The 12,691-nt window shown below is 36.9% G+C and overlaps 1 protein-coding gene across 1 annotated transcript; it reads left to right on the forward strand.

Annotated features, from left to right (window-relative positions):
- The first annotated feature begins 385 nt into the window (after positions 1-385).
- On the forward strand, positions 386-790 carry LOC129250205 (uncharacterized). Its single transcript, XM_054889841.1, has one exon. It carries the CDS (start codon positions 386-388, stop codon positions 788-790), a length of 405 nt encoding a protein of 134 aa, XP_054745816.1.
- The last annotated feature ends 11,901 nt before the right edge of the window (positions 791-12,691 follow it).

Here is a 12,691-nt window from a genome sequence, read left to right on the forward strand (position 1 = left end):
AAACATTGCCAAGAATGAACAAGCCGGTAAAGCCCACGAGCGGGACGTTGAGGACCGTGTGGAGTACGAGGCCGCGATCAGAGAGTCCGAGGCCGCGACCGCAGCAAAATTAAACCAGCCACAACAACAACAGCCTAAATCGGCACGGAGCTCGGCTAAACTTAACCGCTCACAGGATGTGAGTGGACACGAGGCCAAAAAGAGCAAATACTCCTCAACCCAGGGGGCTGAGGGCCCTTCAACCAGTGCGGCAGACGCAGCCGCGAGGGCGGCTTACAGTGAGGTGGCCAGGGATCATCTTCAAGTTGCCCTCGTGGACGCAAAAAGCAATAGTGGAAAGGCGGTGTTACCCCTTTAGGATGCTATTGAGGGACGGCTACAGAGTATGGTCGTCAGACACCTCATAGACAAAAAAGGGCCAGCACCTCTCTTCGACTCGGGTGAAATCTGTCGGGGCTGTAGGGCTTTAAAATGTGCCAATCAGTACTCAAAAGAGTTTCTGGAGAAGAACCTCGCTACGGTTAGCAACGCCTGGGAAGGGCTTTCGCTAAAGCTCATCCCTGCCTCAGAAATTCCCAGGCGACCACGAGCTAGAATCTGGTTGCCTAAAATGGAACTGGACAGTTCGGGAATTGCCCAGTGTCTCAAGCTACAGAAGCCTGAGATTTCTATGGATGACTGGTCTGTCATCAAAGTAGAAGAACCTCAGCAGCATAGCTCCGCCATATTACCGCTGATTAACAACGAGTCACTGGAGGCACTCGGAAAACAGCAGTTCAAACTTCGCTAAGGCCTCAGGTTGGCCAAAGTGAACGTCTTCCCCGCCTCTGGCGCTCTGGACGATGACTTGGAGAAATTGAGGGATGACACTAAGAAGCTGCTCGACGATCTGCGGTTGTCTGGGACGGACGCAGATTCTGAACTGGGGGAGCAGTCGTAAAGGTAATTAACACTTTTGAACAGTTTGTTAAAAGTAGTTCAAATTAACCTGCGTCATTCCAAACTAGCCACCGATAACCTACGAGTCACCCTCCGTGAGGAGGACATTGATGTCTGCCTGATACAGGAGCCTTGGATCTGGCAGCAAAAAATCATGGGACTGAGAAGAAGATATATAACAAATGGTATGGTGTTGCAGCACGTCGATCTGATCTACGCAGCTCACTCGATGTTATAGTAAATGGTGTTACTCGAACTTTTTCTCGGAAAGTTCTAAATTTACCCAAGTAGATCACTGGAAATGACAGTTCTTTGGCATGCTCATTGAATAGTAGACTATTTGGAATATTTTGTTCACCTGGTGCAATGCGAAGATACTGATCTTCATTCTACAGAAGGGTTTGTTGTTGAGCAGAATGAGATTCATCCATAAGAATATGTTCACTTACATATTCGAGACACTTACTCTTTGTGACGTAATTTGTTCCTCATTGAACAAGGCTTCATCAATAGTTTTTCCGTCCATACGATAAAGGGGAGATGATATTAGATAAAGCAACCAAGCGAGTTTATTTACCATTCCGTACAGATAGCTTGTTCGATGAATTTTCTGCGCTTGATGTGTACATTTATGCAGTAATCATCATCAATGTTTCGTGGGAGATTTTTAATCATGGTATTCATACAAACTGGCATATTTATAATTTGTCCATAGATCTCATATTGACCATTAACATGACGCAATTTCCTGATCTGCATAAAGGGAATACGAGTCGATATCAATCTCTCTGATATTATATCGAGCGCTGGTAGATGCTTCGGAATGTCAGGAAATTTAAATGCATTATATACTGACCTGGCTGGAATGATCTTCTTATTCAAAGAAAAGAAACACGTATTACAAGCCAAAATATCCTCCATAGATATATTTGGCAAAATAGTGTGTAAAATTTCCTGGTGTGCCTCTACTGGTTGTTTTAAATCTGCTTTGAACTATAATCTATCGCAAATTGTACAAACATAGCCAAATGGATTATTTGTAAATTTATTCATAAATTTCTGGTGAGCTTTATAATGTTGAAGATAAGCACTATATGTGTCTCGTTCATTTACATCAATGAGAACATGTGGTAGTGTTGATCAGTGTTGCTAATTTAGCGACTTTGTCGCTAGAATTGACGACTTTTACTTGAGTCTTGGCGACAAAAAAAAAGTTTTGGCGACAAAAATGATTAAGTGACTTATCTGGCGACTTTTGGAGAGCAAATCAAAACCATTTTAGGCAATATATACTTTTCTATCAACTTGATTACCCGTGAATGCCCTTTACCTTTCATACTCTAGAGCAGTGGTCGCCAACCCGTCGATCGCGAGCCACCGGTAGTTCGCAAAGGCAATTCTGGTAGCTCGCGCTGCTCACGTTGCAAAAAATCCAAAAGTCTGAAAATCATACCAGTATTAGCAAATTTCAGAAATTTTCATAATAAATAGATAAACAGCGGCAACACTTCGGTAAGCGATTTCGCGCCGACAAACACGACGCGAAGTCGCGTCTCCGTTCAAGGATCGGCTGGAACCGATTAGCGTGTTCGAGAATTTTTTGGCTTTATATATACGCAATGCACGTCGACATTCCGCTCAGTTTAATACTGAACGGCATTATCAACGTTCTGCGTGCAGCGGTTGGGTTAGAGTTCGAAACTTTATGGCAAGCAGTAGTAAGAAGGCGAAGACATACCATTTCCATTCGGAATGGGAAGAACAATACTTCTTCACAGAAGTTAAAGGCAAAAGTGTTTGTTTGTTATGTAATACATCTGTGTCAGTTCCTATAAAAGGAAATATTGAGAGGCATCATAAAACTGTACATTCGAATTTTGAGAAGGCATTCCCGTTAAATTCTGCCACCAGAAAAGAAAAACTGAAACATTTAAAAATCCAGTTAATTGGACAACAGTCAATATTTTTGAAAACAATCGACAAAAATAAGGCTGCAACTGAAGCATCTTATCGTGTTTCCCAGATAATTGCACAAAAGAAAAAACCTTATGAAGACGGGGAAATCATAAAACAAGCATTTTTGGAAGCTGCAGATTCTTTATTCGCCAACTTTAGAAATAAAGACGAAATAGTGTCTGCTATAAAATCTATGCAACTTTCTGCTAATACAGTGATGAGGCGAGTAGTTAAGAAGTGACTTGGATAACTGTATTTATTTTTCACTGCAACTGGATGAATCAACAGATGTAGTTGACACCTCACAGAGAAAATTCCAATATCAAAAATAGTAGGCCTGACAACTGACGGTACTCCAGCTATAGTAGGTTGTGATAAGGGGCTCGTGGCGCTATATCATAAGGATGAAAGTTTTCAACAATTTCTTAGTTACCACTGTATTATACATCAGCAAGCATTATGTGGAAATTTTCTAAACTTGAACAACGTTATGAAACTGGTGGTGAAAATTGTGAACAAGATTAGAGCTCAAGCGTTACAAAGAAGATTATTTAAAGCCTTGGCTGATGAAATTGACGGAGAGCTACTTCTTCACTCTGAAGTGAGATGCTTAAGCAGAGGACGAGTGCTCAAACGTTTCAATGATGTCCTGCCTGCTATACTCCAATTTTTCAAAGAACGCGATGAACCGATTTCTGAACTGGAAAATTCGACTTGGCTCAGAGATTTTGGTTTTCTTGTGGACATTACAGAGAAATTAAATGAGTTTAACTGGCAGCTTCAAGGCAGGGATAAAGAATTAGCGGAAATGATTTCTGATATAAATGCATTTATTACAAAACTTGAATTCTGGGAACAAAACCTAAAAAACCGCGATACTAAACATTTTCCTATTCTTTCCGAAAAGATATCCAAAAATCTATTAGAGCCCTATGACAGTAAATATAATATGGAAATAGTTTCTAACTTGAAGGAAAACTTCAAAAATCGTTTCAAGGATTTCAGCAAACTTGCTTTAGTGACGCAATTTGTTGTTTCACCCTTCATGGACATTAATATACAACAGTTTGTAACTTGTGTTATGAACAACTTTGGCGAAGACATTGCTGTGACAGAAATGGAACTGATTGCTTTTCAAAGTGACTTGACTTTAAAATCTTTAGGTTCAAATACAAAATGTATATGGACTTTAGTAAGTAAAGATAAGTATTCAGTTTTATGTCGTGTTGCGTTGAAAGTGAAAGCGTTATTCAGTTCAACTTATTTGTGTGAATCTTCTTTTTCCAATATGAAATTTATTAAAAATAAATACCGCAATCGGCTTACAGATATACATTTGGATAACTGTATTCGAATGGCTGTATCAAATTATACTGCAAATATTAAAAAAATTATCGATGAGTCAGAATGTCAACCTTCTCATTAAATATGCTCTTTTTATCTGCCCATATTTTATTTATATAATAATGTACTATTACTGTTTTGTTGTTTTTTTAAGTCGCTTGTGATTTGCCATTATGACTGCAAAAAATTTTGTTACGATTGATAGGTGTGAACATGGATGTAGTTATTCATAAGTATAAGCACTATAAGTCATAAGTTTATTATATATAGAACGTATATTAGTAAAATAAATACATGTATTGTATGTCGAATATAACTGTGTATTATTTAATTTATGTTGGCTTGTGCAAGTAGCTCGCTGTTTATTTCAAAATCTTGAAAGTAGCTCAACACATTGAAAAGGTTGGCGACCACTGCTCTAGAGTAACAATTTACTGACTATAGATAAAATAAGGCACTACCTATTGGATAACACACCACACGTTGATAAATTATCGATCTATAATTGAAATTTTAAATTTATTTTTACTTTAAAATTTTTTATGAAATTAACAAAAATCATACGTTGTATTAAGAAATAATAAAATATATTATATTCCAATTCAATTACACTTTGTTTCTCACAATTGTACTGAGTAACCAAATTATTTTTACCACTGATCACATAAGAGCAATGCGGTCGGGGAATCCCCGGATTTTATTATGTTCTGTACGTGAAACAATTGAATTGATATCGGCTCAGTTTATTGTTTACTATCCTCTAGCTTACTTACTTTTTAATTCATTTTAAGTAAATATAAAATATTTAAATCTATCTCGAGGTTGCTTAAATAATGGATTTACCTCTGAAAAAAAGCAGTATTTCAGGAGATTGAAACTAACTTCCGTTGATCTCAAATTTCAGTAGAGTTGGCATTACTGGCTTAATTATTATTCACCTAAAAATTTTAAGTCCGCAGCTGGCCTCTTGTGCATCTCTCAGAATGAAATTTAGGATCCGCCCCAGATGGAGTTAGCGACTTTCTAGCGACTTTTGATATTGGCCCTAGCAACTCAGATTTATTGGCGTTGGCAACACTGGTATTGGTTCTTGTCTAACGGCTGAAGTGGCGAGAGGGTCACACTCTATTTCCAATGTTTGAGATTATAACACCTCTGTAAAATCAAATAGTATATCACTCACATTCCAAGAAACATTCACAATAACTGGAGAAACAACTGGTCTTTGGTCGATAATAGTATTGGCATCTTCCAGCATCTTTCTTCGCTGTCTATATTCACGCCACCGCTGAGCGACTGATTTCCTCGTCTTTGTGGATGTAGTTGAGGTCGTATTCATTGGACTTTGCGATGAATTGGCCTGGTGCTCGTCGGCTTGAACGACAATTATTCTTCCCTCAGTATTTTCAACAGGAACTTGAGCCTGCTCAGCTTGGCCACTCGTTTGTGATAAATATTGATGCAATATGTTACCATCGTCTTTGCTGGTAGTAGATTGTAGAATGTCTGGATTGAGTATGGGTAATTCACTTGGCCCAAAGAAATTCGTTGAGGATGACTCCTCGACTGCATTTCTCAAAGCCTTCTGTTGAGCCCTAGATTGTCAATTGCGTCGTGCTGCTCTTTGCGCTGGCGGTTTTTCTTGTTTCGACAATTTTTTGCGAGCTCTGTATTCTTTAGCACCTTCAGCAGGTGTTTCTGGTATATTGAAGTCTATAACAAATAGTAATACCGAATTGGAATCAACAATATTTTTTATGGTAATCCAATAAAATAATATAACTATTATATAATTATACTTACAAATACTCAAATTAGTGATTTCAAATCGGGTTTAGTAAGGCACAGCAGTTTTTCCTCAACAGTACCTGTGAACTGTGTTAGTTAGATCTTTCATAATCACAATATACTGATATTTAGTTTCTTCGTATAGATACTAAATTTAACGTAGCATAATTATAAAAATTTACAGGTTTTAATACATACCTGTTCTAACTGGAAATTAATTAGCAAATTTTAACTTCACTTTCACTGAATATATATTTAAATATTAAATAATATTTAATAATAATAATAATTTTGATGAACACGTGGACTACACAAATCCGCGTCGTTTCTACGTGTCTAGGCGTCTGCGTCTTCTCGCCCCTGTAATATCTCGCGCATGCGCGTGTATACGGATGTCACCATATGACATAGGCCGTAGGCTACAGTATATGGCATAGTATTAGCAGAGAATGTTAATGCAATGAGAAGGTGCAAATGTTACTGTGAGCTTTTTTTAGTACAATTGAGATTTGAAAGATTTGTAGTAAGGAAATTTAGCACACCGAGTTTATAGACACCACACTGACTTTTCCCCACACAAAAATTAGAAACACCACACATCTTTCACCTCAACACACAACACATTTCTCACCTCGACATTAAGCCAATTAAATTTTTACTATTTTCGTATTTTTGAAATAATAAGCGAATACGTAAAATTTATTGCATAATTTTTTTTCAATTACATAGGAAAATAGGCGGTGCGTTTATTTCTTCGACTGCTTATTTTTTTACCATTTTGTTACTTTTGAAATGATAAGCGGATACATAAAATTTATTACACAGTTTTTTACGATTACATTAAAAAAAAAAAATTTAAAAACGAAAAAAAAAAATTTGTCACGTGGGGAGGATAAATACGCAGAGCGTTTATTTCTGCGCCTGCGTTGTGAACAAAAAGTTTGTGATGTCTACGTAGATACATATGTATGTATGCGCGCGACGCGAATAAGTTTTAATAAATTCTGAAAGAAATTCGTGACGTTTTTCATTACATACATTCATAATTGAACGTATACTCTATATGTACATAAATGATGGTATATGACAATATACATAATATGCATGTATGTACATGTCAATAGGAGGTATTTTGATTCAGAAAATAAAACGGTTTAAGATAAATCAACACTTATTTTATATTGTATGTCAATTTATAGTTATGTATTCGACAGCATTTACATACATATGTATGTATGTACATTTGTATATGAAAAACAATAATGCACAAGCGCAAGAACATCATCTTCCTTTCATACATATGTACATATGCATGTATGCCCAATAACCTTGACTTATGTATGTACACATGTCACAGCTCATCACATTCTTACAATAAATCAAATACACATACGTACTAGTGAACGAGTTTCTTCCTAACAAGTGCAAACACAATTCTGCTCTATGTATGTACATATATGTACCCACCTTATGTCCTAGCATATATACATACATATATACCTACTTGCCTTCTAAACTTCCTACAAATTGTATTCATATGTTACTACATCCATGCACGTTCATACATTCATGCATATATGCGCGAGCACAGCGCTCCCTTCTTGCATCCGTGTACTTTTGTCTTTCACCAGTCGATATTCCTAATATTGTACTTACAAAAACAAAATACTTTGATAGACGCAAAAGCAACAGCAACCGCAACGCGATGGCCGCTTTGCCACCACACATTCTAAAATGTTCTAGAACACAACAAAAACACATACCTCACATGCGCAAGTCGCCCGAAGCTAAAATCTAAGCCTAGCGACTACAAAAACAAAATACATTCGTAGACGCAGTCGCAGCGGCCATGATTCTATCAGCGATGGCGCTGAACAATTTAGAACAAAAACAAAAAGATCATTCATAAGTTTGAGCTCATATTTCAATTTCATTCATAAAACGAGCCGCCCATATGCCAATTTTCGCGACTATTCGAAAATAGTCAATATTGGAATATTTCGCGTGGAATTATTTGCCAATATTTGATAAATCTTGAATTTTTGTCATGTCGAGTGGCCGCGGCTCCGTATGTATGTATGCACCCTTATATGTATGTAAATATGTCTTCTAACTGTTCGACAGTCGCGAGTTAATGCGACTTAGATTCCTTGAACAATTCCAGCGAATCACACATTTCTGTCCGCAAAGCCTCATATATGTACCCTATGATCAAAAAGTACCGGGAATGTTTAAATAAAACATTTTTTTTAATTTAAAACTTTATTTTGTATTCTGTCTATACTTACAATTCTTAGAAGACATTTTACAAATATTTGGTTACATTTAAGAGTGGCTTTGATTTTAGTACATATTAAAGGAATATTTCCAGTGAAATATCCTTTCTATTATTATAAATAAATTCAATATTTTATAGATGGCTCTTGGACGAGCTGAATTGGTGTTTTTCTTTTCAACCTTAAAAAAACACATGATGGTGACATGAGGGTAGAGGCCAGTTCATTTGGGTGCGATTGAAGTCGATTTCGGTATTTACTGATTACATTTTGTATTTCCTCTTTTATTGAAGGGATGTCTTGGTCTCGATGAATTTGGGCATTTGTCACATACCACGTAGCGTTGACTAGGGTGCGTAGAGTCTTGGACTGAAAACGCTGCAGGATTTCCAAGTTTGAATTTGACGCAGTTCCCCACAGTTGGATTCCGTAAGTCCAGACTGGTTTTATCACAGATTTGTAGAGGATAAGTTTGTTGTCCATTGAGAGGGTGGATTTGCGGTTTAGCAGCCAGTACATATTACGAAATATTAAACCTAGAGCTTTCCTTTTTGTAAAGATATGCGTTTTCCACGTAAGCCGTTTATCCAAATGAATGCCGAGATATTTAGCACTATCACATTGCGGAATTGGAATACGGTTTAAGTTGTTTTGTGCGTAGGTGGTTCTTTTTGTGGTAAAGGTTACGTGTTGGGATTTATGTTCGTTTACTTTCAACCGCCAGCTCCGGAGCCATTTGGAGATTTTATTTATGCTTATTTGGAGCATATAAGAGGCTTCTACGGGATCCACTGCTGTCGCCATAATAGCGGTGTCATCGGCAAAAGTGCCAGTTAGTACACCTTTTGTGGTTGGCAGATCGTGTATAAAAATTAAGTACAGGATTGGACCTAATATACTGCCTTGTGGGACCCCAGCTTTAATTTGTTGGAAATTGTAAATTTCATTTTCGTAATTTACGTAGAACATTCGTTGGTTTAGATATGATTTAAGGAGCTAATAGGCATTTAGTGGTAATTTCTTTTTTATTTTAAAAAGTAGGCCTTGGTGCCACACTCGGTCGAAGGCTTGTGATATGTCCAGGAAAACTGCTGAACAGATTTGTTTTCGGTCGAGCGCTGTTTGTATTTTTTCGACAAGTCTATGGACTTGCTCAATTGTCGAATGCTCATTCCTGAAACCAAACTGATGTTTCGGAATTATTTGTTTGCGTTCGATAAAAACCATTAAACGTTTAAGGAAGATCTTTTCAAAAACTTTTGACAGTATTGATAGAAGACTGATAGGGCGATAGGATTTCACTTCATCGCCTGGTTTTCCTGTCTTGAGCACCATTTTAATTTCTGCTACTTTCCATTGAGCTGGGAAAATGTTACTGGTTAAGCATGCATTAAACAAATGGGTAATGAAATTGAAGGGTTCAGGAGGTATTTTTTTGAGAATTTCGGCCGTGATGCGATCATATCCTGGTGCCTTGTGATCTTTTAGCTTGTTCATAGTGCTAACTATTTCACTTTTGGTGAACTTTTTCATCGGTAGCTCCATTTGGTAGGGTTCGTTTAAAAAGGCAGCAACAGTACTGTCAAAACAAAGATCAGCTTCAGTATCGTTGGGTGTAAAAATATCTTTTAGATATTTAGAAAAAAGCTCAGATTTCTCGATTGCGGTTTTCGCCCATGAACCATCTTTTTTACGAAGTGGAGGACGGTGCTCTTTTGTGGTACTTACTTTTTGGCTGACTTTCCACAGGGAATAATTGGTGAGGTGTGTTGGTTCCAAACCCCATAGAAACTGCCTCATTTCTTTATCGTGTTGCTCTTTCAATAATAATTTTATTTCTTTTGATAATTTGTTAAAACGGCTTTTATATTCAGGAAATCTTGTTTGTTGCCATAATTTTCTTGCCTGGCGTTTCTCTTTCAGTTTGTTTCTTAGGAAGATACCGATGTTTGAATTTCTTTGTGTACGAGTATGAGGACTCACATGAGTGGTGGATGACCACGCTGCATCCTGGATGCATTTTGTTAGATATTCGGTAGCCTCGATTATATCTTCCTCGTTTTTTAGAGCAATTTTTATGCCAAGTGTCGACGTCAAAATGGTTTTAAATTGAGTCCAATTTGTACGGCTGTTGGTAAGTTGGCAGTTTTGGGGCCTATTTTCGAGTTTACCATTTATTGTGATTATCACTGGCGAATGTTCAGAAGAAAGATCCAGGCAGGATTTACAGGTTATCTGCAGGTACGACAGCCCTTTGATGACACAAAAATCAACAAGGTCGGGAATCTTTTTTGGGTCTGAAGGCCAATAAGTTGGCTCTCCCGTTGAGAAAACTTTCAAGTTCATTGATGTCATTGCGTTGTGCAATTCGCGTCCCTTTGTTGTCGTAAGCCGAGAACCCCATAGTGTATTTTTTGCACTATAGTCACCTCCTGCTATAAAGCCTACTCCCAGGGTTTTAAAAAACTTAACATATTCTATATTTTTAATTTTGTGTTTAGGTGGGCTGTATATTGCAGAAATAAGTAATGCACCGATTGAGTCTTGTGCTATGACATTTGTTGCTTGAATTTCCTCTGTTCTATAATGTGTGGATTCATAGTGCTTGATTGATTTCTTTATAAGAATAGCAGAGCCTCCGTGAGCAGATCCGTCAGGATGCATTGTGTGATAGCAACAGTAGAACGGAATATTGAAAAAACTCTTTTTGGTGAAATGGGTTTCTGATACTAAGAAGATGTCTATATCGTGTTTTTGCAAGAAAATTTTTAACTCATTTGAGTGTTGTGACAGCCCATTTGCATTCCACAAAGCAAGGTTTAAGGGCATGGAATATGGGGCTTTTGGACAAGACTTACTAAAAGGTTTGTCATGGCAGTCATTTGGCTCATTACATCTCTTAATAGCTTCATCATTTCCCGGATTTCGCTGATCAAGGCGTTGTTTTCGTTGGTATTTTGGTTTATTTCACTACTAGCAACTTGTGCATACGATAGCTTCTGTTGGTTAAAATTTAGTTGTACTTGTTGCTGGCTTGGATCATTTTGGGCGCTCTGAGATGGCATTATCTTCTTCCTTAGTCCAGGAAAGGAGGTTGCTTGCAGCTTTTTATATACGGTGCATCCTTTATAGTTCGCCGGGTGATTACCCTCACACAGTGCACATTTGACGTCTTTGGATCTCGTCTTTCGTTCGCATTCAGATGTTAAATGATCGCCTGCGCACTTAACGCATTTGGCTTGTCTTCGACAGCCAGATTTTGTATGGCCATAGTTTTGGCATCGCGAACACTGTGGCAGATCGCGTTTTGGCCGGGGGGGTTCAAAAGTAATACGACTGTGGAGTAAGTTTCTAATATCATAGATTGATTTATTGTTAGGATTTTGCACCATTTCTACGACAAACATTGGCAGTGCTCTTTTGTTTTGAGAGTGTTTCATATTCCAAACATTTGTGACAGAGTGACCATATTCCTTTAATGCAAGTTTGATTTCTTCAGGTTCAACTGACGGCTTTCTGGATGCATATTAGAAAATTTTCTCATCAATATGTGTATGTAAGTAGTTCAGATTTGACTAAAGAGATTAAATATAGGAATGCATATTCATATGATTGCCTTTATGGCTGTTTTACATATAAATCAATTCAAAAGAAGTATGAATAATGTTATATAGAAAATAAATTTCTAAATAATAGGTATTAGAAAAACCTGAATTCACTATTTTAAATCAATTCTAATTAAACCAAATACAAAAAATTAAATAAAAATATCGAACAAAGAAAAATACTTAAGGGACTTGAACCTGAGTCAAATATGGGACGATGTACTGCATACACGACACGTCTTTCACGATTGCGCTAAAATATAATTACTAATAAACTTTTCTAAATCAGTCATTTATTCGATTCACAGTTTTATATGCACATATTCTTCGTTAGTTGAAAGTTTGTATGCGGAATTATATGCATATGTATGTGTGTATGCGCGTTTGGCTTTCTGGACGGATATTAGAATGATATTTTCTCATCAATATATTTTGGATTTGATGAAAGAGATTAAAGACATATGTATGTACATACATATTTTTTGTTTTGATTGATTAATATAAAAATCAGGTCATATCCAGTATGAACTATTTTATACCGAAAAGAAATTTCCATTTATGAAATACAAATGCATTTTGCTTCACTCTCATAACCTTCTGTACATGGGTAGTTGCCAATAGAATGATTGTAATATTTACTATATCAAGCATCCCACGCTTTTAACTCTAATTTGAATTATTCTATTTGTATCTTAATTTTTGTTACAATTCTGTTCAGAAGTAATTGACTATGACCTGCAATCTCGAAAACAGTGCGCGCCATTTCTTTGAAGTGCATAAATT

Source organism: Anastrepha obliqua, chromosome 6 (genome assembly GCF_027943255.1).
Source record: "Anastrepha obliqua isolate idAnaObli1 chromosome 6, idAnaObli1_1.0, whole genome shotgun sequence".
Lineage (NCBI taxonomy): Eukaryota > Metazoa > Arthropoda > Insecta > Diptera > Tephritidae > Anastrepha > Anastrepha obliqua.

Bases quoted from the DNA above. Each gene is read 5' to 3' on its own strand.
- LOC129250205 (XM_054889841.1), top strand. From the start codon at position 386: ATGGTCGTCAGACACCTCATAGACAAAAAAGGGCCAGCACCTCTCTTC.